A 26,668-nucleotide genomic window follows, 5' to 3' on the forward strand; every position below is an offset into this window, starting at 1 on the left:
ATCCTATCCATTTTTGAGAAAAGCATTCGTCTACCAAGATGGTACGTTCTGTAAACTGGTGCTTCAGGATTGGGTAACTGTTTTATTCTGTAATGTTGCCATTCCTTAAAGTTTCTATGTTGAAATATTTGGTCATCTAATGTCCTAACATTCTCCAGGCAATGTTCAACTAACCCCCAATACTGTTAAAACTCAATTTTAATTCAAGTAAGAAACAAAGTCCATCATAAAATAGCGTGTTTTTATTGTGTCTTTGTCTTAAAACTAACAACTCTTGGGATATGAATAACGTAGGGAATACCCTTTAGGAAGGAATAGTCAGGCAGTTGGGATGCTCGATGCGGTTCTCAGTAGAGGGAACCGCGATGATGCAAATGCCTGAGACGTTGATCCAGCAACTGGCGTTCGTTGGACAGAGAAATGGTGGAAGTGGATCGATGCAGGGCGGGCAGGAAGGTGACGCCTCCGCAATGGCCGCCGTGACCTCCTGACCCGTGAACGGCAGTCTGCCCCTCCGATGGCACGATTCCGGCGGAATTTCCCACCGCCCGGGATCTGAGTAGATGGTTCCTGAGCGGCGACTGCCGGCGCACCGAGTTGTTGAATGAGATCTGCAGGGAGAGTCGCTTCTGGGACAGGGAGGCCAGGTGTTCCGGCGACAGTTCGATCACCTGGGGAGGAGCAGCTGCCGCCACTGCCATGGCAGCCGCCGTGGCGGCACTGTAGCTGGGCAGCGACGAGGTGGGCGAGGAGTTGCCGCAGTTGCAGGTGGTGGAGGCTATCGACACGTTGTCCGCCCCACCATCGCCCCCACCCGGTGCGTTCGTCTCCACCAGGCTGTAGCCCACGGCCTGCTCCTTGCCAGTCTCGTTGCACTCGAATATCTTGATGATGGGCACCACGGCGGGGGTCAGGATGATGCCCGCCTTGCGGAACTCCTCCAGGGCATCGTCGTAGGTGGGCAGTCCGGACACAATCGTGTAGGAGGGCAGCGACTCCGCCTCGTAGTCCGGCGGGCAGCGACGACAGATCTCAATCGTCGGATCACTGTGATTGGCACGGTCTGCAAAGAAAAGTAAGGGAAAACCAGATAATCCGATTAGTAAAGGGCGAAAAAGTTCAGTCTGCAGGTGTATAAGATGTAGTATTTAAGAGGGTTCCATCTATTTTAGTCGAAATATATTATTTGGGTGCTTAAGAAATAATTGTAAAATAGTTCCTTCCTTTAATAAGTGTATTTTTTATCAACTGGATAATAATATGCATTTTCTTAAACTATTTTGTTGAAAATATATTTATATATTTTTTCGGTTTTCAGATTATTTTTATTTTAGTTCTATGTTTTATCAACTCGTTGTTTACAATTTTATTTAAACGAACTGTATAAAAATTAATAAATCATTTTAAAATTCCAACAAATCGCTTTCCTTTTAAAAAAAAATATTTATATTTCCCAAAAAAAAAAATTTGTATATCAATTAATTCTAAAGTGAATAATGATATTTAACCCGCCCTTACTGTTGTTCACTTAAATAAATAATATTAAAATGACAAACCAATTCTTCCTTAATAATATAACATATTTTAAAGTAAAATACATAGTTTACAATAGAATATCACATCAAATACTGTTCGACCGATAGTTATTTCTATAGGAATCCTTAGCTTAATAATGTATAATGCATTTTTTATGTGTTTTATTCGGACTCATTCCTTTGTTTTATTTCCCAAGGTTCCTGCTCGCTACTTCCGGCACTCGAGCGGAGGAAAAAGAACAATCAGAATTATCAAATCAATTCCCCTTTGCTGCCCTTTGGGACTTTCAGCGGCAGCAGTGGCACTTAAACAGCTCCCAACCCCCGAAAAAGCTACCTTTAGTTTTTGGGGATGCTGCTGCGGATCTAAATGAAATTTTTATACCGATTGCTTGTTCGTTTAAAAGCTAGTAAAAAGCCCTGAGGGCTACCAACTGCAGGCTGCTACCAACTCCCACCCTCAAAAGCAGGCAACAGAAACATTTATTGCAATTGTCCGGCAGAAGGGTGCAAATAAATGTGGCTCCCGGGATGGGACCACGACCTCGGATCTTCCCCCAGAAAAGGTGAGTCAGCAGCTCCGTGATGGAGTACATGGAACTGTTGAGGCGGCAAGCGTTTTCCCCGTGACGTGGTACAAGATTTTCAAGATTAGCCGCATGCTGGGTGGCTCTGGCAAATATTGAAAATGGCACACGCTTCGGTTCACACCCTTTTTTGGATACCTTCCCGGGATTTAAAGCCTGCGGGTCGACATTTTCCGACATTTCACACCCACATGAAGGGACGTTCATTTTATATGCAACGCTTTGTGAGCTTACGAAATTAAATTGATGATGCCCGATAGAAGAAAGTGAAAACTCACTTTGGGGTGGGGTTTTCCGGCCATATGGACCACCCCGGGGAGCTGTCAGCCCCTTGGCTCCATTCCTCCCACAACAGCTCAACGTGCCTAAGCCTTTTTGTAATTTTCAATTGACTTTAGTTAATTATGGGCCGGCTTACAACGAGCTTAACGTATGGCTCCAAGGGCGTGACGCTTGTTTTTAGTCGTCTGGATACACTTTTGATTTTGCGACAGGTCGACAGCACTTGTAAAATCATTATTTAAGTTGCGGTTAATACTACTCAGGGGGATTATTTTGAACTCATTTAAATATCAACACTAAAGGGAAAACGAATACTAAAAAAAATTGGTATACTAAAAGTAAAATATATTTTGGGAATTTACTTTAAAACACCATTATTTTAGCCTTCTTAAAATATTAGTAAATATTTTCTTAGAATTTATTTATTCCTATTCGAAAAGTTAAACATTTTGCATTAATAATCTAGAGCTTAAGACCTTTTAAATGTTTATTCCATAATATTTATGTTAACTATATTTATATGTAAGATTATTAGTTGTTGTTATAAGAACAATTATTGATGCAAATAAATATTGTAAAAGGATGTCAAAATAAATCAAAACACATACAAAATTTCCAAAAAAAAATTAATTCAAGTAAAAATTTATAAATAACTTTTTTTGAGGTTGATGCACTATGATCAGTACAAATAAGTGGCCCTTACGACACCAAGAAATGCCTGTTTTTAATACGTTTCATAAGTTATACATTTTGTTTAGGTTATTAACTTTGTTTTAAGTGAAAATTAAGTGTCAGCCATTTGGAAAGCAAACTTTATAACAAGTGACTTTTACTTTTGCCTTAAGAAGAACCTCCTCCAGTTCGAGTGGCCAGCCCACACTCCCTCGTAAACTGGTCATCCCCAACCGAAAAGGACCATTTTTGGGCATGCCAACAACTACTCGGCTTGATGAACTGTCTGGGTCTGGGCCCATAATCCTGAGCCCCGGGACATACGCATTCAATTCCCCAAACGCAGCTTAGCACGACAATAAAATGAAGTGCAGCGCATAAAAAAACGAAAGCCGCTCGCCAGATGAAACGAAAATAAACAAAGCCCAAAGTGTAAGTGCGTTGTGCATAAAATATTCGCCACAAGTTATAAGCCAGCAGCAAAATGGAGGCCGAAATTTCCAACTAGTCAATATGCCAAAGGTCGTGAAAGCTCCAAAGCGTCCACAACAAAAACTTGTTTGGCATGGGGAGTGGAACTACCACTACACTGGAAATAAAGTAGGCCACTCACTAAATCAATTGGATATTAACAACATTTTTACAAAGATTCAAAAGGTTCTGAAATAGGATCGATGGGGCGGTCCAAAAAATGAAATCTTGTTCTCACCCCTTAACATGGTTGGTTAAAGTGTGCAAAAATAGTGTTCAGAAAAAGCCAGGACGACCTATATGAAAATAATATTTTTGATCAACCTCAACTAATACTAATAACTTATAAGCTCTAAGTTATAAACTTTGAAACAATTCGCAGGCCCTGTAAGGCGTTTTTTAAAATTTCGTTCGGTATACCTTAAATTCCTCAATGCGCACCTTATAGGCGGATCAGAATAGGACCTTAAAAATTTTTTACAAAAGTGGACCGCCTTAATGTACATGTTTAATATTTATATATAGTTTTTTGTTTAGATCCGAAAGAAGAGATCAAAATTTTACTATATTTTTCAAAAACATTTTCTTCATAATATAAAGTTTATATTCCCCTATATTCCATTTTTCTTTGTGTAAGTACAGAGCATCTTTACCTAAGGCAAGGCAGAGATATTTGGGCGTTCTCACAATGGCAAAAAAAGTTAAACACACTTTATGTTGGGGCTTCGTGTTCGAGTTTTGGGGTCTCCAATGGAGGCGGATGGGACTGGGATGCGGATGTGGGTGAGTGGGCGCTGTGCGTTTTGTGGATTTGTGCGCCAAACCACCAAAGCAGAAAAAGAAAACAAACGACACACAGCTCAAGCAACCAAAAGTGACGTGCCCAGGAAGAGGACGATGGAAGTGGCTATGGCGATGGCGGTGGCGATGGCGACATGCCTGCCAGCAGACCGAAAAAATGGGAGGAATGGGAAGGGGAAATGCTCTTCTTGGGTGTCAAGCACTGGCAGAAAAGCTTACCGAAAACACACAAATATTAAACAGATTTTTGGGAATAAGAAGAATACTTTTATTTTTTAAAAAAGCACCATTCTCTTAATTATCTAATGTGCTTTTATAATAAGGTACTCTTAAGATTTATATAAAATACATCAAGATAGACATTTACCTCAGCTTAAAACAATAAAAAAACGAAATTTCTTAAAAAGTTCAGGAAAGTTGTATATCATGTAAGGTTCTTTTAAAAAAATTTGAAATCCTAAAAAATTTACAATGAAATTATAAAAGCAATTTTCAAGAATGACCTTATGATTAGTTCATTGAAATGTATTATATGAAAGCCATACCAGTTGTTATATAAAATAAACATTTTATACAGTGAAAATATTACAAGTTTTTAAAAATTACTTTGAAACTCTTTTGGCTTTAGTTTCCTAGTGTTAAGTTAAAATAAAATATAAATATTATTTATTTATTTATTTATTAATACATAAGTATTTGGTATTATTTAAAGAACCATATCAAAAATACATTTTTTGAGAAAGTAACTTAGTTTTAAAAGTGATACGTAAGGATTTTTTGGCAGTGCAGGACGGCTGGCAGACAGGAGCCAGCTCGAAGGCTTGCCAGGCACGTAAGCAGTTTATGCCCCCCACCAAAGAGAGCCAAAAATAAAAGTTCAGCCCACATTTTTGGAGGCTGCCTTCGCCGTCCTTCCTCGTCCTGGCTCTCCATGTCCTTGGGGTTGGTAAACACGGCACCAAATTGCCGTTTAAATTTCTCCCCAATGTCTACGCCTGGGGCCAAAGCGGCCTTGAAACATTATTATGACTGTGACGCCCCGTTTTCCCCACCTGTTAGGCCTGCCCCAAGATCCAGAGACCCCAAGTTCCATGCCTCGGGGGCTCCAAGCCCCCACCAACTTTATATTTGAAGTTGTGGCTGCTGGCAAAAAACAGACAAAGATCCCGGGGAACCGTTGAGACAGGCGTTAAACGCTACCTATGCCTCCCACAGGACTCGTGGATCCTGGGCGTCTGATCCATGTCAAGGGTCAGGGTCTGGGTCTGCCAGGGGTTACTCGGCTAACTTATGGCCCCGTCTGCTGCAGCCTCTGTTCTTTGTTAAACTAATTAAACTCTTGTAGCAGCGAGCATGCAAATACCTTTGGCCTTCATCGCAAAAACACGTGTCGGCCTGGCATGTAAAAGAAGGAAAACAATGGAAAATAATGTTTTAGGCCCTAAACTAAACGCATGTCAGAATTGCATTGTTTTCTTTGAGCCGGAGACAAGAAAAATGATGTTGCCCAGGGCCAGGATCTGGACAAGATGGCATTAGTTCGAGCTCAAAGGCTTTCGAATGGCCTACCATTTGGAAATAACTTTTGAAAACTTATGTTTTAGTATCGTATTTCCATGATTTTTATTTTTAATATATTAACCTATTTTTTATCCAAAATAAAAACTTTCAAGCCACAAAATTTAATTAAGTTTCATATCAATAATTTAAAAAAAGTCATATTAGGTTTAAGTTTTATAAGAAGACTTCTAAATTTATTAAAATTCGAAGCTTTTAAATTTAATTATGACAAGTTTTTTAAACAAATTTTATATGTTCTAAACTACATTGTTTTACCAAAATAGGTAATTTCTAATAAGATTTTTATATACTAAACGTTGTTATATTCTGGAAGTTAACTATCCTAAAATTACAAAGCAGGTTTTCTCCAATTTCCCACATTTTGCCGACCCATCGTTGTATTTGTTGGGATCAGATAGGCTCGACGGTAAATTTGTCGCTTTATGTTCGTGCGTCTTGTGCGTTTCCGGGACAAATGTCCCATCGTCAGGAACTGTAGCGCATTAAAACTAACTGCTAAATTATTAGCAAGACAACCCATCCATCTCGGGGAAGGTCCTCGGAGGGTCCTTGCACACGAAAACAGAAATGAAGAAAAATTGCGGCTTGTCAGTGGAAGGCAGAACAACAATAAAAAGGACAAAACCGACAACATGAAGACGTCTTCAGCATCTTCCGGCGGAGTAAACGAAACACGCGCCAGGAGCATCCAACATCCAACATCCCGCATCCAGGACGAAAAAGTAATAAGTGTGTCTATTTGTTTGCGAATATTTCATTTCCCGTACCGTTTACTTCCTATCTCTTTGCGTCCGCCCACAGCAGCCTCGGTTGGAAAAAGGGAAAAGCCGGGGTACTGTCACGAAAGTCGCATTTCCCAAAACTAAATTATATAACCGTATATCAAATTTAGCCCCTGTTTATGTTTTGGCCAACAAATTCAATTTGAACTGGCAAAACATTACTTAAGACCGGGTTTAGCGATAAAACCTTGCGAAATGTATCTATGCTAATAGTTTTCATATCTAAAAGTGGTTGTTTTTAGAAAAACGCTGCCAAATATTGTAATCGTAAATTTGTCAATAGAAAAAAAAAAAAATTTTATTTTAATGTTTTGTTTTTCAAAAAGGTCAAAAATCTCCAGATTAAACAAGAAAGGAAGTTAGCTTCAACAAGCCGAAGCTTATATACCCTTGCAGCTATAATTATTAAATTTAAAAACACAAAAAATGATATTCCCAATAGTATAAGATAATATGTCAAAAAACACCGAAGGAGGTTATATGTTAAAAAACACCGAAGCTATAATTTGTTTCATATTATTTTCCTACCAATTTTCCGATCGTTCCTATGGCAGCTATATGACATAGTCGTCCGATTTTGATAAAATTAAATTCGAAATTCAGAACTAATTAAAAAATGTTATTTCCAAGCGTTGGAGGTTATATGTTGAAAAACACCGAAGCTATAATTTTTTTCATATTATTTTTCCACAAATTTTCCGATCGTTCCTACGGCAGCTATATGATATAGTCGTCCGATTTCGATAAAATTTAATTAAAAATTCAAAATTATTTAAAAATTGTTATTTCCAAGCTTAGGAGTTTATATGCTAAAAAATACCAAAGATATAATTTTTTTTCATTTTTTTGTCCGATTATTCCTATGGGAGCTATAAGATATAGTTGTCCGATCCGGCTGGTTCCGACTTATATACTACCTGCAACAGATAAGACTTTTGGGAAAGTTTCAGTCCGATAGCTTTAAAACTGAGAGACTAGTTTGCGTAGAAACGGACGGACAGACGTACAGACGGACATGGCTAGATCGACTCGTCTAGTCATGCTGATCAAGAATATATATACTTTATGGGGTCGGAAACGTCTCCTTCACTGCGTTGCAAACTTCTGACTGAAATCAATATACCCTCTGCAAGGGTATAAAAATAGGACATTTTTAAATACATTTGTATCTTGTTATATGAAAAAGTGTTTTAAAAACGAATGAGAAAATTCAACAAAAAATAAATATGATAATTTTCTATTAATTAAATTTGTTTTCCATCTATACTCATCTGTGGTTTCCTTTTTTGCTTGATACATTAAATTTCATCTGCTTTTGGGTAGTTTGAAATTTAATACTGAACATTTCAGCGAAAAATGTGAGTTCTTTTATTTAATTTGAGTAACTGCTGCTCAACCATTTGATTTATGCACATTGAACTTGCTGAAAGTTCAACTAATACATAAAATGCAAACGGCGTGCGTAGGCAGAGGGAAAAAAGTTAGTGTAATTTATAAAATGCAAGCCACACATGGTGCCTTTGGCCTCTGCCTGTGCGAAGAGCTGAATGTTATTAAAAACAATATAAACAACTTCCCGGTGGGTTGTTCTGGGTCGGTTGTTTATGGACACCAGTGTGAGGGGCCATGGAAAACAAGCCTTAAACCACAAAGTACCACTTTTCCTGCCTATTGGGCGGTTGTGCGGCAGTTGCGGCAATTTTCAAATTGACTTTTGCACATGTTGCCGCCGTAGCGAAAATGCGGGCAAACAATGTAGCCAAAGTATGCTCCACTAACAACAGAAAAAAGCATGCCACAATAGGCTTCAACTGTCTGGGTCTGTGCGAATCAGTGCTGCCAAGATTCTAAAAGAAAAGCCGAAGATTCTTCAAAGGGGATTATGGTAAGAGCTTAAGAGGAGCTTAAAATCAAGAAAGTTTCTCCTTTAAGACTTTGCACATCATTTTATGAAGTGCATTTTTACAATGTTTATTTTTTTAAAAGGATTAGAGCAGAGAAATCTCTTCCAACAGTATTAAGCGTAAGTGCACTGAAATAATTAATTACATTTTTTGTTCCCAATCAAACCCCCACTTCAATTGATTTTGAATAAAATATAATAAAATTATTTTGACATGAAGTATATAGAATAATTGGACTTAACTAATCTTTTAATAATTATTTGTTTTTATAGACTTGTATGCAATGTTTTATTAAAAATTATTATTATAATATTGTTATAAATTATAATTAAAATCGAAAACATTTAAAAACTCTAAATTGTCTGCTCTCCCATGAACTTTGGCTGTTATGTCAGCCGCAAAATAGTGAAAAAAGAGGGCGAAAAGTACAAAAAACGAGTGCCAAGGCAAAACGTGCCAATTGAGCGCGTGAACGGAATACACAAATAAGTAGTAGTTGGCGGCTTCTGCGCCAAAAGTCAAATATCTATCAAAACGGCATTAGTGGCAACAGCTGCGCTTTTTCGAACATTTCACATTTAACGACCATTTTTATTTGAATTTTAGCGCCCAGCGGCACCCTCGACCTGCAGCACTACCCCTACGAGAGACGCTTTCCAGCACTGTCCCGCTCAAACAGTGTTGCAAACGATCACGCTCGCACACATACAACGACAGTCGGTTTTTGCACGCTCGCATCGCACACAAGCACAGACAAGGGTAAGAACGCGAAAGAGAGCGCGGAGAGCAAAAGAGAGGCAGAAAAATAAAAATTTCCAGCGGCGTCGGTGGATTTGGTTGTGTTCTCAACGCTGCGCCGCAGTTTTGAGTTTTTGCCTGTTTTATTCCACTCCGATTTGTTAAAAGAAAAGCAAGCGTTCCATGTCAGACATGCTGAAAATGGCAAATGTTGCAAATCCCAATCCGCTGCAAACAATGAAGAAAACAAACGGCGACGACGGCGAGTCCGATGAGTCTGAAATGGAAGAGGAGGAGGGAGAGGAAGACGAGGAGGAGGAGGAGGACGAGGACGATCTGCCGGACGATGTGGTGCTCCAAATCGACAGCGAGGACGAGGCGGAGCTGGAAGCGCAGCGCATCCGCCTAGTGGAAGAGGAAGCAGCAAAGACAACAAAAAAGGCAGAGAAAGAGCAGGAGCAGCAACAACAAGAACCACAGCAAGCGCAGGTCAGTAACGGTAAAGCAGAGCAGCTGGGGGAAACTGGAAAATCCAAAAACAAAAACAAACGTGGAAGGCCCAAGCGCAGGGCTTCCACTAGTTCGCAGGCTTCCAGTGCGTCCATCGCTTCCCTGGTTTCCAGCGGATCCCTGGTGGCCGCCGAAGTTCTGGCGGATGAAAAGTCACGCCGCTTCATCTACAGCTGTTCGAGCTGCACTCACCACTACGCCGACAGCCTGATCCTCTCCAGACACTTCCAGCAGCAGCATGCCGAGAAGCCGAAGAGGAAGCGCGGTAAGGCCAAGGCTTCCCTTGAAGAAACACTGGTTACTCCTTCCCTGAACCTTGACCTGCTGGAAATAGGCCACCTCAAGCCCTGTGCCCAGTTGCTCGTCCAGGGGGAGTCCCTGCTGCAGCTGTGCCTCGCCTGCAACTCGCAGTTTGTGGACGAAGTACGCTTTCAGGAGCATCTCAGCCAGCAGCATGGTTACTTCAAGCTGCTGGTGCCCAAGGAGGAACCCAGCGATCTCCCCCCGCAGGCCATGGTCACCATTCCGGGGGCTCTGGTCAAAGGCAATTCCCAGCTCCAGCTGCCCATTCCAGCACCGGAAACTCCCCCACCCGAGCAGGATGCCAAGGAAACCCCACCAAGTACCGTGTCCAACGACAAGGAGGATCTGGAGATGATCAACGCCATGGTGGCGGAAATTGCCGCTGAGCGGGTGAAGAAAACCAGCAGTCCCAAGGTCAGCAAGATGATCATCAAGCTGCCCACGACCAACAAAAGGGGCAGAAAGCGAACCAAGCCAGAGAAAATCAGGGACGGAAAGGTCAAGTCGGAGAAGAGCAGGGAGAGGAAGCAGGAGAAGCCGGAGAAGAAGAAAAAATTGGACAAAAAGGAGGAAAAGCTGTTGGATTCGGAGCCGAGCAAACCGAATGATGAGGCGAAACAGCAGAAGGAAAAAACTGAAAACGGGTTGCAGCAGCCGGTGACGATTGGTATTGAGCAGTCACAGCCGGATAAAGTTGAAAATGACCAACCGAAACCGGAGGAATCAGAGAAAGAAAGTCATCAGTTGCCTAAAGAAGCTGTAGCAGATACACAGTTCCCAGAGAAACCTGAGGAGCAGGCCCTCGAGAAGCCTGTTAGCGAAGGGCAGTCGCCGGAGAAAGATTCAATGGAGCAGCAGTCGGTGACAAAAGAAAATGATAAGTCACTAGAGAGGTCTCGAACGGATCAGCAATCGCTTGAGAAAGTTTTGAAGGAGCAGCAGTCACTGGAGAAGTTTGGCAAGGAAAAGCAATTGGTGGATGAAGCTGTCAAGGAGAATCAGCCGCTGCAGAAAGACTCACAAGAGCCCGAGCGGGAAGAAAAAGATGACACGGAGACACACAAGCTTGTCATTCCTAATGAAGATATTCAACGGGCTACGGATGAAAGTAAACTTCAAAAAGATGACAAAGAGCATCAGCAGCAGTTGAAAACTCCAGTACAAGGTCAGTCCCAACCGGTGGAAGCCACCAAATCGAAAAAGGCAGAGAAAGAGCAACAGCAAAAGTCTGACAAATCGGAGAAGGATAAGCAGCATCAAGCTGAAGTAAGATTTAACTCAAATTGACCTAACGAACTCCCAATTAACACTCTTTTATTACAGGAACCTGTCATCCCCACAAAGCGCAAGCGCGGCCGCAAAGAGCGCAAGTCCCCCACTCCCGTACCCATTCCGCTAGAAGAAAAAGAAATAAAGGAGGAGCCAGAGCCCCCCGAGCGACGCATGCGTAAGAGCCGCCACCAAGTGGACTATGTGGTGGAAGTCAAGGATGAAGAGGAAGAGGAGAACGACGAGGAGGAGGTGGACGATGACTCCTCGGCCACAATTTCGCCCCACAACAGCTCAACGGACGAGAGCTTCACTTCAATCAAACGTGAGTCATCCGAGGAGTCGCAGCGCAATGGAAGCGGTGCAATACACACCTGTAATTTCTGTGGCAAAACCTTCAAGCGTTTCTCGAGAATGCAAGACCACCTGCGTTTGCATACCGGAGAAAAACCATACGTATGTGGACAGTGTGGCAGGGCTTTCCGCTTGAAGATGCGTATGGTCGAGCACCAACTGCGTCATCGCGCCGAGAAGGCTTACAAATGCGAGATCTGTTCAATGCCACTGGCCACCAAGCAGGATTTATCGCTGCACATGCGTCACCACAAGAACGATCGCCGCTACAAGTGTGACAAGTGCAACAAGGGATTCGTACGCAGCTCAGATTTGTCCATCCACGTGCGGATTCACACCGGCGAAAAGCCCTACAGCTGTGATCTTTGCGGCAAGGCGTTCCGTGCTCGTCAAAATCTCGTGGTCCATCGACGCACTCATCTCGGCGATAAACCCATTCAGTGTGAGTTGTGCGACAAGCGCTTCGCCCGCAAGATCGACATGCGGGTGCACATGCGCAGGCACACAGGTGAAAAGCCGTACAACTGCGATGCCTGTCAGCGCGGATACTCCTCCCGAGTGAATCTGTTGCGGCACCAGGAGCGTGAGCATGGCAAAGAGGAGAAGGCCTCTGGAGCTGCAAAGGCGGGCAAAAAGAGCCCGGAGCCGACAAAGCAGCAAGAAAAAGAACCCAAAGCCAAAGCAGCACCACGACGTCCGCGACGCGAGAAGTTGCAACAGAAGATTGCAGCCCAGGAGAAACTTCTGCACGACCTGAAACGCAGCTTGAGTTCTCTGCCAGAAATTCCAGAGGAGTCATCACAAGCCAAACTCGATGTAGCTGGCCAGGAACTACCAGCGGATGCGGGAGCAGGGCGTGCCCAAGTGCAAGTCACAGTGTCCATGCAAATGGAACCGGCACGCAATCCCGACGACGATGAGGAGACCACGCCGGAGAAGGAGAATGCCTTGTCCAGCTCGACGACTGCCGATGGCAAGGCAAAGGCAAACCGCAAGATCACCAGCTACTTCACTGTGGTGGGTCAGCAGGCGGAAATCTAAAGACTTAAGTTCAGGGTCAGCAACACTTCTTACTCATTACTTTTAAGATGCCACTCGTACTTGGAAATGACGGAGACATTTCCCTAGCGTAGCGTACACCTCGCAATTTTACACTTTTGGATTTAAAATGCAATCTTGCAGCAGGGATCAAGTATTTTCTATATATTCTATTTATATATTTACGAATCAATTTTGAGGTTATACGGAGACATATTTAATGTTGTGAAGGACATATAACCAACAAGAACAAGAAAAGACTACTTTTTAAAAGAAATATTGATATTTGATGTGAAAAAAATCAAGCAAGAGACTGCAAAGAGTTTAATACCATAAATATATATATTTTTCTATAGACAGAGCAACTTTTGTGAACAAAATAAGTTAAACTATGTAAAAAATACCAATAAACTAGTGAGTAAGTTAGTAAGGGAAATGTTTGCAACCTTTAAGCCACTGAAATATCTTGAAATTTAAATGCTGCATCTCGAATTTCTTTTAAACCGAATTGAAGTCCAAATCAACGTTTTTTATGAATAATTTGTAAACAAACGCTCGGCCAATTCAATTTTATCGAGCTTCAGTATCAGCAAAATTTGATATTTATAAACAAATGCGCACAACGATTCGAATTTGATTTGCAAACATTTCCTCTCCATTCCCAGCATTTATAAACCGAACAAACTGAAGAATATTTCACAATTTCATTTAATTTCACAGCACACATGAAATCAATTGCAAGTCATTTAGTATGCAATTTATACGAAATCTCCAACATATACTCCAAATTCCAAAACAAATATAATTTAATGAATACGATTTAACTTTATAATGTACAAGCATTCGAATTGCTCTCGGGAAAAGTTTTATATTTTCCCTTGGAATGCATTATGCACTATCTCAGCACACTGCTTACTATATTTATTTTATGTACTTTACGCATTTACTTTAACATATTTACTTAATTATTCGAATCGTAAGCGTAGTGAAAAGACACTGCAAAAAGTCAGCAACGTTTTTTTCCTGCATACACTGAACGCATTTCTTGTAAATTGAATTTGTGGCAGCTTCTCTCATTCTGTAGCATCTAAGAGAGTCCAATGAATATACGTTACTTTATAATTTCACATTTGTCGTTGTTAATTTGATGGCACTTGCAAATTGTTGCGCCCGGGGCGGTACTTCAACCCCCGAAATTGCAATTATTCGAAATGGGGGTGTGCGAGTTTTATGCTTTATGTTTATGGCATAGGACAACTAGAAGCAGCTGCTGCTGCTGCTGCAGCCTTTGTCAATTTTTCAGCACTAACTATTACTTGAGAGGATTGGTTTTGGGTTTGGGATTGGGATTGGGGTGGACCAAGGACCACGGAGAGTCCGAGCGACCGGAGAGTAAATGTCGAGCGGCAGTTTGTCATTTGTAATGGGGTTGCACACGGTTCATTTCGGAGTGCCAAGGGGTTGATGTGTGAGAGAGATAAATAAAGCGGGACAAATGGGGCTGCAAGAGAGCCGGCGGGAGTGATTTATGCCTCGATCCAGGTGGAAAAGAGATCGTTGAACTCTAGGGATCAATAATATTTCATTTTCCATGTCCTTATTTGTCATGAAATGTATTACCACATACCAAATTTTGGTATTTAATAATAATTATATTTTTTAGTTCGGCAAATATTATTGTTAAATTTTGATGTGATATTTTTAAGCTTTCAGGCATAAGCATAATATTTTCAAAAGATACAAGCAATTTAATTTAGGGGAAAATTTACCAATACGGATAAACAACTATTAAAAATAGAATTTATATATATTTAATAGTAAAACTACCATAAATGGTAAGTTGTGTGTGTTTCGTCGTTGGGAAAGTAACTATTTTGTTGGTCGAATTGGCAGTTCGTCGGCTTGGGACCACTTAACTAGCCTAAATTTGTTGTTGGGTGTAGATAATTTTCCGTTTATACCCACTACATTTAAACTTTTAAAATTTTCTAACCAAAACTGCTAGTGCCCACATTCACTAAAGGATTTTTGACTAAATAAATACAATAGAGCTGCAGAAAAAGGAGAATAATCAACATAAAAGTACGAAACTGATACGTTTTTGTGCTCCCTTTGTGAGTGACATTTTCATTCCGCCCGGCATTCATGTCTAAACAAAAACCAATTTCTTTTCGCATGTTTCGGCCATATGCTTATCATCTGGTCGCAGCAATGACAATTTATTTAGTTCTGGCTTTCAAACAAAAGCGAAGCCAAAGAAAAATGCTAAAATCAGCGAACAACAGAGGCCAAATATGAGGGGAAAAAGAATTTAGCTCGCTGCATGCTCGCCTGCAATGCAATATTACGCATACGAAGCGTGGTACCGCGTGCTTTGTTTGTGAGATTGTGCCAAAATACAAAAAAAAAATGGGAAACAAGCAGATAGTCAACGTGACACGGCGCACACACTTGTGCACGGAAGTTGTGCATGTTGGTGTGTGAGAAAATATGCAAATTAAGTGTGGCGACTTTTGTTCTCGCCGTTTTTTGGCGTAGAAAGCGTAAAAAGCGAGCGAAAACTGTACGTATACACATTATTTTGGCTGGCGATTGTGGAAAGTAAAGCGCCGAAAAAAACGAGTATACGCCCCGTTGTACAGTCAGTCAGTCGGTGTGTTGTGCGTGTGTGCTTGTGCTTGTGCGCCGATCAAGCCAGCTCTCCAGCCCCCCCCACCACCCTCTCTTTTGTTTTGTTTTGTTTCTGACCCGACTCGTCAGCATTTTTACACTTTTATGTTGCTGGCTTTTAATTGAATTTCGCTCCAGTCTCAGACTTTGACTTCTGTTGTTTCTGCTGTTTCTTTGGCTATGGTGTGGTTAATTTTAAAACTACCCATAAAAGCCACACGCTGCGCCGACGGCGACGTCGGCGGAGGCAGCGACAGCGACAGCGGCTTTTGCCACTAACACAATTACGTCCTGCCATCGAATTTATTCTGGATGTGCACTGCTAAAAAATTAATGTGAGTACTGTGAAAAGTGTTTTTTACTAAAATACTAGCCACTGCATCACTGTACAAATCTGCAATTATTACAAAAAATAATAACATGGAAATTGCTATTTTAATCAAAATAAGCTTTGACTATCATCGTATTTTACTTAAATGTTTTTTTGTAATAAATATAAGTGTTTAGACTTGTAAGACAGGATAAAGACTAAAATTTGTATTTAAATTTAGGTATAGTTAAAAAACAATAAAAAACAATTTATACCCCAACTTAAAAAAAATGTATAGGAACATCTCAATTAACCTAATGCTTTAAAATTACGTAAATGTTGAGCATATCTTTTCGGTAACAATTTAAGCCCCATTATACTTTAACATGCTTTTTTTAAAATGATCTTTAACACTAAGTGAATTTTTTTCTGTGTGTGGACTCTCTTTCATTTCACTCTCTCTCCCCCCGTTTGTGTTTTGTTTGTTAAGTCTCTCTGCTGTCGCTGCGTTTCTTCTGCTCTTCTGCATTCTTTTTGCGGTCGTTAACTTGCAACTGAACGTGTTTTTATTGTTGTTGATATTAGCCGCTCCGCTCTCTCGTTTCTTTTGTTTGTTTCCGCTCGATGTTCTAAGTTCTGCGCTCTCGAAATGCGGCTGTGTTTGTGTTGTTGTTCGGCTTTGTTGATTTGTTTGCGCAGCTCTCATTGCTTTGTGTGTGAGCCGCTTCGCCATCGCATCCTGCGCTTGTGTGCGTACGGCAAATGGGAGAGAATTGACAAGTTTACCAACACTCAAGTGAACGCGCGGCATTTGAAGATTTTAAATTGCCAACGGTGCGTATGCATGATAAATGGCCACAGTCGTATAAAGTAAGGCGCAACTAATAACTTTTCGTTATATTCATATTGTTAACTGTAAGGAAAGTTTGTAAATAATTCATAGCTTAGGATTTTTGTAAATCAATTTTTTTATCATAGCATGTTGAACAAGTACTTAATGGTTATTGAGAATTAAAGCAGTAGATTTACAAACAATTTGAATCGGGAATATAGTCATCGAAATAAATGAAAGGGTACCAGATTAATTTGAAATTTCTAAGTGCTTTAAATTTGTTTTTATTCAATTTAATCGGAAATGCAATTGATAAAGGATTTTATAATTTAGATTCCTGCATTAATATCCGAATGAATTAATGCCGTTTTTATCAATAGAACTGAATTAATGTGATTAAAGCGCAGAGAACCGCAAAATCAAATTAACTGTAAATTATATGTTCTATGCGCCATATAATTGACTGGATAAATATTTTACGACACCAGGAATGCGACTTTCTTCGATTGGCTCAATTGATTTGCACATTTACCACGCGATATTGCCGGCGCTAGCGACCATTTTTATTCATAAGTCCTGCTGACAAGCCTCATCCACATGAAATGCATTAAAAATTATTTATCCATAAATCATGCAATCGTTAATAAATAAAAAATGCATTCGAGTTCATTTCCCGTCGACAGTGAAATGGCACATAAACAAACAAACAAAGTCGAAAGCGTTAAAAATGGAAATAAAGGCGAAAAAAATATAGCCAAATGCATAAATAAATCAGAGCAGCGGGGAAACAACAATGCGGCCTGTCGCTCTGTCGAACAAACAAATATTCATAAATGTAAAAAAGCTCAAAGTCAGCTCCCGCAGGTCTTCAATGGAGTGCGAGGAAGATGGGCCCAAATTGAGGGAGCGAGAGGGTCAGCGACTGCAACTAACCGCTGAATGTGCATAATTTATAAAGCTAATTAAACGCGCATTTAACTAATTAAAAATATAGCGCGCTTCAATTATTGAAATATGCTGCCCAATTATGAAGCAGTCGGAGGAAATTTGCAATTAAAATATTGCACATACATACATCTGATTCCCTAGCCGAATAATGCAGAATCGAATGCTCATCGCGGCGTATACGTAACGCTAATCAAAGTGTATATTACGTATACGACAGCTTGACATGTGAGAGGGTTCAAGCTAATTCTGCTAGTGGGTATTTGTTGTTATTGGATTCGGTATTGGTGTTACTGCTGCCGCTGCCTTTTTGGCTTTTAGCAACCAAACACTAATTGACATTTCGCTATGCCGCCTACAGAGAGAGAAAAGGGGGGGTGGTGGCATAATGGGGCCGAAACACATGTATATAGCTTTACAGTTAGCCCACTATTGCTGCTTGCCAATGCAAAAACAGTTTCAATTAAGCAATTAGCGCCATTGAAACAAATCCAACACGTTTTGTGGCTTATAAACTGAAGCATCATGTCGATTGGTTCGAACCCTGCGGTCGAGCGAATGGAACCGGGAATAGGCCATCGGATCGGGGATTTTGTTTTCTGCGGCCATTCATTTAAGGCAATTAAAGGGTAATTGGGGTATGCGTGTTTATTTGGGGGATGATTGATTGACGGAGAAATCTGTTTTCCGAAGAGGGAAATGCAAATTAGTGTGAGTCCTGATTCTATAAAGTTCTTCTATAAAAATATTTCTATGTGCTTACAGCAAGGATCTACTTGTATATTCTTTTTAAAGCATTTATCTTCTTATAGCTTTAATATATTTAAATAAAAACTAAAATGATTTGAAAGCTTAGTCCCGCATTGTAAAAGTTTTTTTAAAGTGTTACCATCTTTTCATAGCATACAAAATAATTGTATATATCTGAAGAAGGTTATGTGGTTACTACATCCTACAACCCACCTATTCCTGCACCTAATCCACAGTATTTCACAGTCTACTCCAGAGTGTCAACAACTGATTAGTATTTGCCTTATTACGTCCATTACTAATACAAATGCGAAATACCATTTTAGTTACTACTGCTAATTTGCGCAACATTTTTGGCTCGCTCAGTTAGCATATTTATGCGAATTTCGCGCTCGATTCAATTTTAGCCACAAATCGAAAACAACAAATGCCATTTGCATATAGAGGAATACATGTTTAAAGTCTTGATCCTAAACGTGCATATATACACATCCGTAAGCAGCTTACGGCTTTGTTGTCTGCCGTGAAAACCATTCTGTATTGACGTCAGTGTTTTGCCCTCCTGCATTATATAAAGCGGCTTAATGCGAATCCATCGCGGGTTTTTCGGGGAATGGCGGAGAAAGTCGGATTTGATTCGATTCGATTTGAAGTCTCCGTGGACATTGGCCCTGATGGTGATGATGCATCGCCATTGCCGTTGCGATTTGCACTTTAATAAACCCGATAAAGCACGGCGAATGTTAATTACATTTGCCAATTCAATCAATTTGGAACTGCCTAATTTAATTACCGACTCGCTAAGTTTTATTTGCCGCACAGCCAATTTGATTAAAATTGTAGCAGGCGTTTTCATTACAGTTCGCAAAGTGTTTTGGTAAGATATTGACCCTAAACTTATCGGAAAAGTTTGCACCCAATAACTAATTTTAAACATCATTTTTATGACCTGATTAAAGTGGTTTAATTTTAATGGTTTAACGCATAGTCTTCAAAAACCTTATCTTTATTTGGAGCTTCGGCTTATAAATTGCGGTTCTACAAAGTGTTATCTTTATAGACTTTTGATTGACCAGTAAATAATAATTCTGGTAAAAATAAATTCTCTTTAATAAACTCCTTATTTTTTCGGGAATTAGTGTACCAAAACCGATTAATGTTAACATAAATTAACCTGTCCATCAACAAAAATCTCCCGGGGCAACAGAATTTAAATTGTGGCCCAAAGGTTTTGGCCGCAAACAAATATTAAACATATATTTACTATTTAAAGCCTTTAACCCAGCAAACCAGTCAAGGGTGTCAGCTTAAAACAATAAGTGGTTCAGGCCAACAGCACGAAATTGGGAGGCAAATCAGTTAAAATAATAACAATGCGATTCCCGCAACAATGACGGCGGTAGCAACGGCAACAACACAAAGATAAACAACTCATTAAAAGGAAATTAAACAGCCGTGAACCGAAACGAGCGCCATGTCACGACCCGTCACTCATACGCACTGTTGTCTGGGCCTACGTGAGTGACGTTTTGCGGTTTGATAAAGACTCTCCTTACTTCTCCGTTTCTCCAGAAAAAATGCCACCAAAGAAAAAAAGCGCATTCACATTTAAGTCGCTCTGTTGATATACCACATTTCAAATTATTTCTGTTCTATAAATATAAAAAAATACATATTGTTTAAACAGATTACCCTAAAACGTGTCTAGGCATTGGCTTGCTACAAAAAAGTATGGCCACAAAGTATAACAAAAAATTTCCTTCAACAGACCAGGGGTGTGGTTGGGCAAAAGTATTTAGCATCTGACTGTTGACTTTGCTCGGTTGCCAAGTCGAATGTTTTTGGTGGTTTTTATTGGAGTTGTTTTTGAAATAAACAACACCTGAACGGTTTATAAGAGAAAAGTGTTAGAAATGACCAAGCTTAGACGTAGAAGAAATACAAAAAGGACTATTTAATGCTTGCATTTTTTGATAAATTAAAAAAATATATTTATATTTTGTGTTAGTATTTTTGTATTTAAGGATATTGCAAATAATGTAATCCAATTTAAATCAAACCCATTAGAAACTTTATACACTAAATATAAAACTTTTATTCCTCGAAAAAAAAAATATTTTTAAGGTAAGGTATGTTAACTTTGAATTTTTCAGAGTCAGTGTTTTTAATAGAAACTTTTAATACTGTTTATTATTAACCTACACATATTTCTAATCGATGGCTCTTAAGACAAATTTCAGAACAACTAAAATTTTGGCAAGTCTGTTTGTTTCCTTTAATCCTCTTTAAATGCCGAGTACTATCAATCCCCATAACAACCCGACTTTTATTGCGTTAGGCTTTATCAGTGAAAAAGTCACTTACACATTTATTTTCTTTGGGCCGCAGGTTTGCCTGAACCCATTAATGCTCAGGGTCTTTGACTTCCTGCACTTGACTTACATTTGCCACTTATCGGGGAAACCGACTTGGCTTAATTGAAGGCGAACGAAGGAAAGAAATTAGCCAGCAGTCATTTTGACCATAAGCAAACAATTGACAGCCAGTCAGTTGGCCAAATGCAGGACAAGAGAATTTTAATTAATTAACACAAATTTGCAGTGTAATAGAGACGCTGGAGGCACAAGTATTGGGGGCTCGAGATGTTGGCAAATGTAAACAGCAGCAAGTGCTCGAGATTCCCACTCTAAATGGGCCACTTGACTGCAACTTTAATTAACTGGAAACGTTATGTTTGTTTTTGAAGGCGGCCAACGGCAAAGACAATGGCCCAAGGAGCCCGGAGAAGGGGTTCTCGAAAGATAAGAGCCCAAACGCATTGTCTGGGGGCTCTTCTCCTCCCACTGTTTAGTCAATGTAGTTGGGTATTTATTGGGATAATTGCTTTATAATTTATAGGAGGGTCGAAACCGGACAAAATATGATTACAATTCTGTTTGTTGTCGCCCCTTACACAGAAAAAAGCCCTCTTTTGGAGGAAATTGTGAACTTTTTAATTAATTTAATTGAATTAATCTGAGTTATATCAGTTTTAATCTATGACGATGCTGTGTGTATTCAATCAGTTTAAATTGGAATTAATTAAAAAGGACAGAAAATCATTACCAAGGATTTTAACAGCACCTAATTCATCATAAATTTTCATAGATTATTTAAAAAAAAATATTCTAAAATAATTTTAATAGAACTTTTAATAGATGCCTAGAAAAAATTTAGACATAAAGACATTCTTTATAAAGGTATAATTTAAGGAAATTAGAAAAAAGGCATTTTAAATAAATTGGATAAGAATTATCAAAATTATATACTTTTTTGAATAGTATTATCCATTGCAATGTATTTATATATATACTATAGAGCTATTCCTTATTTCCGGCTAACAGGCGTATTACGACAAAAGTCGTAACACACTCAACGATAATTTGCACCTTCAAACATTTAAAGTCCAAATTTCATTGTATTCCAAGTGAATATATATTGATTATATTTAAAAAAGTTTGCTTTATAAACTACTTTTAGTTTAACATGCCGACTAATTTAGTAACAATTTGTTTCAGTGCCTTAGCTCCTGTTCTGCGGCTTCTAATTATTATTTCGGCAAATTGTTGGCGCAAACAGACAGCTCGTAGAATACACCCATGTATTGTTTATTAGCCAGCCAAGCTGTGAAATGTCTTGTGCTCTTAGCCACTGTTTCCGAGTCACAAGATACGACTGTGTGGTATGTGCTTAGCAAATACTAGCCGAAATTTCAATTCCCCTTTTGGAGGTGAATCATTCTCCGCTGGGCCCGACTTTATTTTTCTGTTTTTGTTCTACGCTTTTTCCATTTGTGTTGGAAAAGTTCTTTGCTGGCGCAGACTTTGCTTTTGGTACTTTTGTTTATTTGCTTTTATCGGTTTCTATTTTTGTTTTTTATTTGCTTGGCAATCCGCTCTGCGCGCCAAAGTCCAAGTCTAAACGGGTTTCCACTGACGTTTAATTCAGCTTCAATGATTCTGCAATTTGACTTATGGATTACCGCGAATTTGAATTTTCAATAGCGCAATCGTGTTATGTGAGTAATTGTTTATGTTTGATTTGTCAGGTATGTAAATATGAAGGCACCGATTAAATGTAAACTGAGTAAAGTGAAATATTATGATGATAGTTGGCCTGTTGAAGTTGATGAAATTCAAAGGGCTTGCTAAAAGGCTTTAAACTATTTGTCATCAGATAAGTGGAATAATTTGTGCTAAGGGAATAATAAATAGATTTATATAACTTCTTTAATAAAAAAAACATAGGTAACTATAAACTAGTAAGTAACTACTAGTTAGTAACTATAAAAATATATATTAGCACTTAAAATTACATAAAAATGCCTATAAAAAAATATATTGAAGGGCAATGAAGGGATTTCAAAAATGATTGAACATATGAAATCCATTTTATAAACCAAGTTACTTAGGAGTAAACGTAACATTCTGGTTATTTCTAAACTGTTGACTTTATGAGTTGTTTAAAGTTGAACAGAAAATGGTTGGCAATTGAGGGAACGACCCTAAACTGTTCCTGTTGAATTTTTAAACAGCTATGGCCAGCTGCAAAATTTTTGAAAACTAAAAACTATAAATAAATTTCTTAAATTATTCACAAGGTAGGAAGAATTAAAAATCTAGTTTTTATTATTTAATTTTAAAGTAAATTATGCATTCTGCAGATTGTAAAATGTTAGAAATAAATAATAAAATGTTGCCATGGCCTTAAAATGAAATAAGGTGACAGCAACAACAACGAAGTTTGTACTGATCACCTGATAAACAGCTGACCAAAATTCAATAATTCAGACATTCAACAGCTTAGTAATACCCTAATATCCTTTAAAATTCAAATGGAACCCCACATCACGTATACGCCCCATTGGTCCCACTTACATGAGTTCTTCCACTGCTGGAACTTGTGATAAACGAAGCAAGCGCAAATGAAGAATATCACAAAGACGATGAGCAGTGTGAGGATGACGCCGATCCAGATGTCGCTGACCACGTGGGCAAAGTCCTGGCCATCGTCGCCCGTATATATCCTCGATCCGTGGGCTATATGCGGCGGAGGAGCCCGCGCAGCTGGCAGTACGTCGAAGAGGTCGTCGGCCACATCGGCCACCTCGTTTGCGGAGGCTGCCCCACTCAAGTTGATCTCGACCTCCTGGCGATCGATGGTGAAGTTTCCCAGGGCCGAGTCCAAGCCCAGGGCCAGCTGCTCCAGTTTGTTAATGAGTATCGAGTAGTTCCCAGGCAAATCGAAACCGCCAAGATCGATCTTTTCGCCACTACTGGTGGATGTGGCATCCAAGGTCGTTGCCGTGCCATTGAGGCCTTCACTCAAAGTTGTTGACGTTGAGGTTGCAGTTGCACCCGTTAGATTGCCGGTATCTTCGAGGCCTGCCAGCAGGTTGCCCGTGATATTCAGGGCCTTCAGTAAATCAGCCATGGTTTGGAACTATATATTTTCAAATATTTTTTTTTAGCACTTTAGTTTCAGTTTCTGGCACATGTGTTTCTTTCTTCGACTCAGCCGCGATGCTGGAGCTTCATTACGCGACTGAAAACGCCCGTCGAGTGTAAAGTTGCAAATTTGCTGGCCCGCTTTTTGTCGACACTCCCGAATGGCATATAGATTTTATTTTATTTAATCTCCTGCCTTTGCGCTATGTCGTTTTTCACTTTTCAACTAATTGTGTTAACGCATCGGTGTTAATTCGCCTCACGCATCTCGTACGGTTTTTGTTGAAAATTGTATCTGTATCGCGGCTCTCATTGCTGATTTGTTGTTCAAATATTGATCGTTGGCATTAAAGCCCTCCTTTTTTCCCATATAATTTTACTGTTTGCTGTTTTGCTGGCGGGGAATTTATCTTAGCAATAAACATATGTACATACTATATATAGTATATAGTATATCTCCTTCGGATGTCTATCTGTATGAATTCAGTTTATTGATTTGCCAAGTGGAAATGAGGGAAAACATTTGTCGTGCCTCTGGAGCTCTGCTCTGTTTCGTTTAATCTCTGCCACTTTCGAGGCTGTAAAATCCCTCATATTTGCCCTGCTAATTTTCGATTACACGTGAAGTGCATACAGCTAAATCCAAGGCAACACTCGTGTAGCCTGTCAATTCTCATTACTTTGTAATGATTTAAAGACTCATGAGCCAAAAGAAATCGGAAATATTTCAAAGATTTTAAAATTATTTATTATTATTCTTCCTTTAAAAGGGCTCAACGACTACAAATATTTTAATAATGTTTCAAAATTATAAAGGAAATTCTTTACAAAATTGATAATTGATAACCTTTCTAGGAAACATTTGAGGCTTATTTATATAACTTAAGTAATCCAATTTCCTTTTATTATCTATACATAATTAAAACCTTTCTAGGAAACATTTGAGGTTTATTTATATAACTTAAGTAATCAAATTTCTTTTTATTTCCTATACAAAATAAATCAGTAGTCTTGTTCGCATGTTCCTCATTTAATGCATTGACTTTTGATCGACTCACAACTAGATGGGCGTAACTTTATCCATCAATCAGATACTTTTCCGAGTCTTAAAGCACACACCCATCTCATTAAATGGCAGACGCCTGTTCTATTTTTAGAACAGCTTCAATAACAGTCAATTAGGCCGCTTGTTGTCAGCATCTATAAACATTAATTAAAACTGGGGGAGCCCTATTGAATTTCAGTACAGATATCTGGCCATTTATAAGTGTATACATTGTAAGTAGTCCAGCCGGAAAGTATATGCAATTAATGAATTAATCAAGCGGAAAATTTTACACTCTCAACGCCTTTGCATACAAAATAATTGGAGGCCTATGAATACTAGATCAGACTGGGAACTGATAGTGCAAATACTATATATAGCGCATGAGGCACGTGTTTGAAAAATCATTTTAATGTCATGACAAATAAGGCATGTATTGGAAGCTAAAATTCATTGAAAAGCTGGTGACAGAAGACCAAAAATCCTGGTTCTGTATTTTTATAAACTTTTGAATAAATATTTGCATTAAACTTTTAGCTTCGTTATTTACATGCCTTAATAAGACAATAAGAATTACATTTTTATTTATACTTCTTAATCACAGTTCTCTGTTTATATTTTTCCGCCTTTCAGAATAATATTCACAACTGTAATCACTAATTAAAAAGGCAGCAAATCATCAAACATGCAATAATGAAAAGTAGGAAGCTTTTTCATGAAATATTACTTTTCGTAGACAGCATTCATAAATCATTTTCATGTAAAGTACTTTTTTATTTTTGTTTTACTTCTTCACTGGTTGATTGACATAACCGTTTTTTTTAAGTTAAACATTTGGCGCCATTCGCTGTTAATTTTTCAATTCAATTTTCACGACCTCTATCAACAATAACAAATGATTGAACAACTCGCGGAGAACTTCTGGTCGTTTGTTTTTGTTTTGCCAAATGAACCGAACTCGCGCGCTTGTTTACAACAATTAAAACTGCTTTCTTTGCGTCTTGCAATTATAGCCACGTTAACAGCGAGAAGTTAACTGCCACTGCCGCCAGCGGTGACAGCGCGACGTCGACTGCGACCGCGAAATATCGCTCCAAAGGCAGCGACTCTTGGCAAACAAGCCGAATGAATGAACTGCCAACTGACTGACTGACTGAATGACGGAACATAGGGCGATGCTGAGATTGAGATACAGATACAGATGCGGATTCCGATTCCGATTGAGATTGAGCTATGTCTGGCCCAAACTGCTTCTGACGTGAAGACGCCGCGAAAAATTAAATCAACCGATCGGCGGTCCCCGGAGACAAATATGAATGGCACTCGGAAAAATAACTACAACGTTGGTAATTTCAAAATGAAAACCCTCTTTAAAAAGAATATATTTGTTTAAAATTTTATATAAAAAAACACAAAAGGACCAATCATTTCTTAAGCTTATCTCTTATCTGTGACATATCAAAATGGGGTTTCAAATGGTTTACCTAGAGTTGAATTTAAGATATATTGATTTGATAAGTATATTTTTAAATATATATATTTTTAAATATAAACTAATTATCTTATAACTATTTATATATGTTTTTTTATAAAAGCAATTGTATTACATTTTTCTCTACGTGCAGTCCCACGAAAGCTAAAACTAACGAATCAGTAATCATTCCGAGTCGATTGTAGCAATTGATAGTTTTTTTTTTTAGATTTTTCTTTGATTTATTTATTGTGACGTATTGTTTTGATTAAGCTTTTGGCGTCAGCCATATATATTTTTATTAAATATGAATTATAGCCCCACTTAAAAGT

The 26,668-nt window shown here is 39.0% G+C and overlaps 2 protein-coding genes across 7 annotated transcripts in view; one reads left to right on the forward strand and one right to left on the reverse strand.

The window, feature by feature from the left end:
* Positions 1 to 220: 220 nt before the first annotated feature.
* Positions 221 to 26,668, reverse strand: part of LOC119552811 — a 42,530-nt gene continuing 16,082 nt past the window's right edge. The window contains exons 1-3 of one of the 6 annotated variants that reach the window (XM_037862653.1): positions 25,593 to 26,056; positions 23,251 to 24,135; positions 221 to 1,063 (exon numbers count right to left, since the gene is read on the reverse strand). In XM_037862653.1, the coding sequence (XP_037718581.1) occupies positions 348 to 1,063; positions 23,251 to 23,806 (1,272 nt within the window). In that variant the 5' untranslated portion in view covers positions 23,807 to 24,135; positions 25,593 to 26,056 and the 3' untranslated portion in view covers positions 221 to 347. Of the gene's footprint in view, positions 1,064 to 23,250; positions 24,294 to 25,442; positions 26,057 to 26,668 lie in introns of those variants that run through there. The other 5 variants (XM_037862652.1, XM_037862650.1, XM_037862651.1 and 2 more) reach the window with 5 other exon arrangements.
* Positions 9,164 to 13,951, forward strand: LOC119552810 (zinc finger and BTB domain-containing protein 17). Its single transcript, XM_037862648.1, has 2 exons — positions 9,164 to 11,432; positions 11,490 to 13,951. The coding sequence occupies exons 1-2, from the start codon at positions 9,537 to 9,539 to the stop codon at positions 12,828 to 12,830; spliced, it is 3,237 nt and encodes a 1,078-aa protein (XP_037718576.1). The 5' UTR covers positions 9,164 to 9,536; the 3' UTR covers positions 12,831 to 13,951.

This window comes from Drosophila subpulchrella, chromosome 3L (assembly GCF_014743375.2).
Source record: "Drosophila subpulchrella strain 33 F10 #4 breed RU33 chromosome 3L, RU_Dsub_v1.1 Primary Assembly, whole genome shotgun sequence".
Taxonomy (NCBI): domain Eukaryota; kingdom Metazoa; phylum Arthropoda; class Insecta; order Diptera; family Drosophilidae; genus Drosophila; species Drosophila subpulchrella.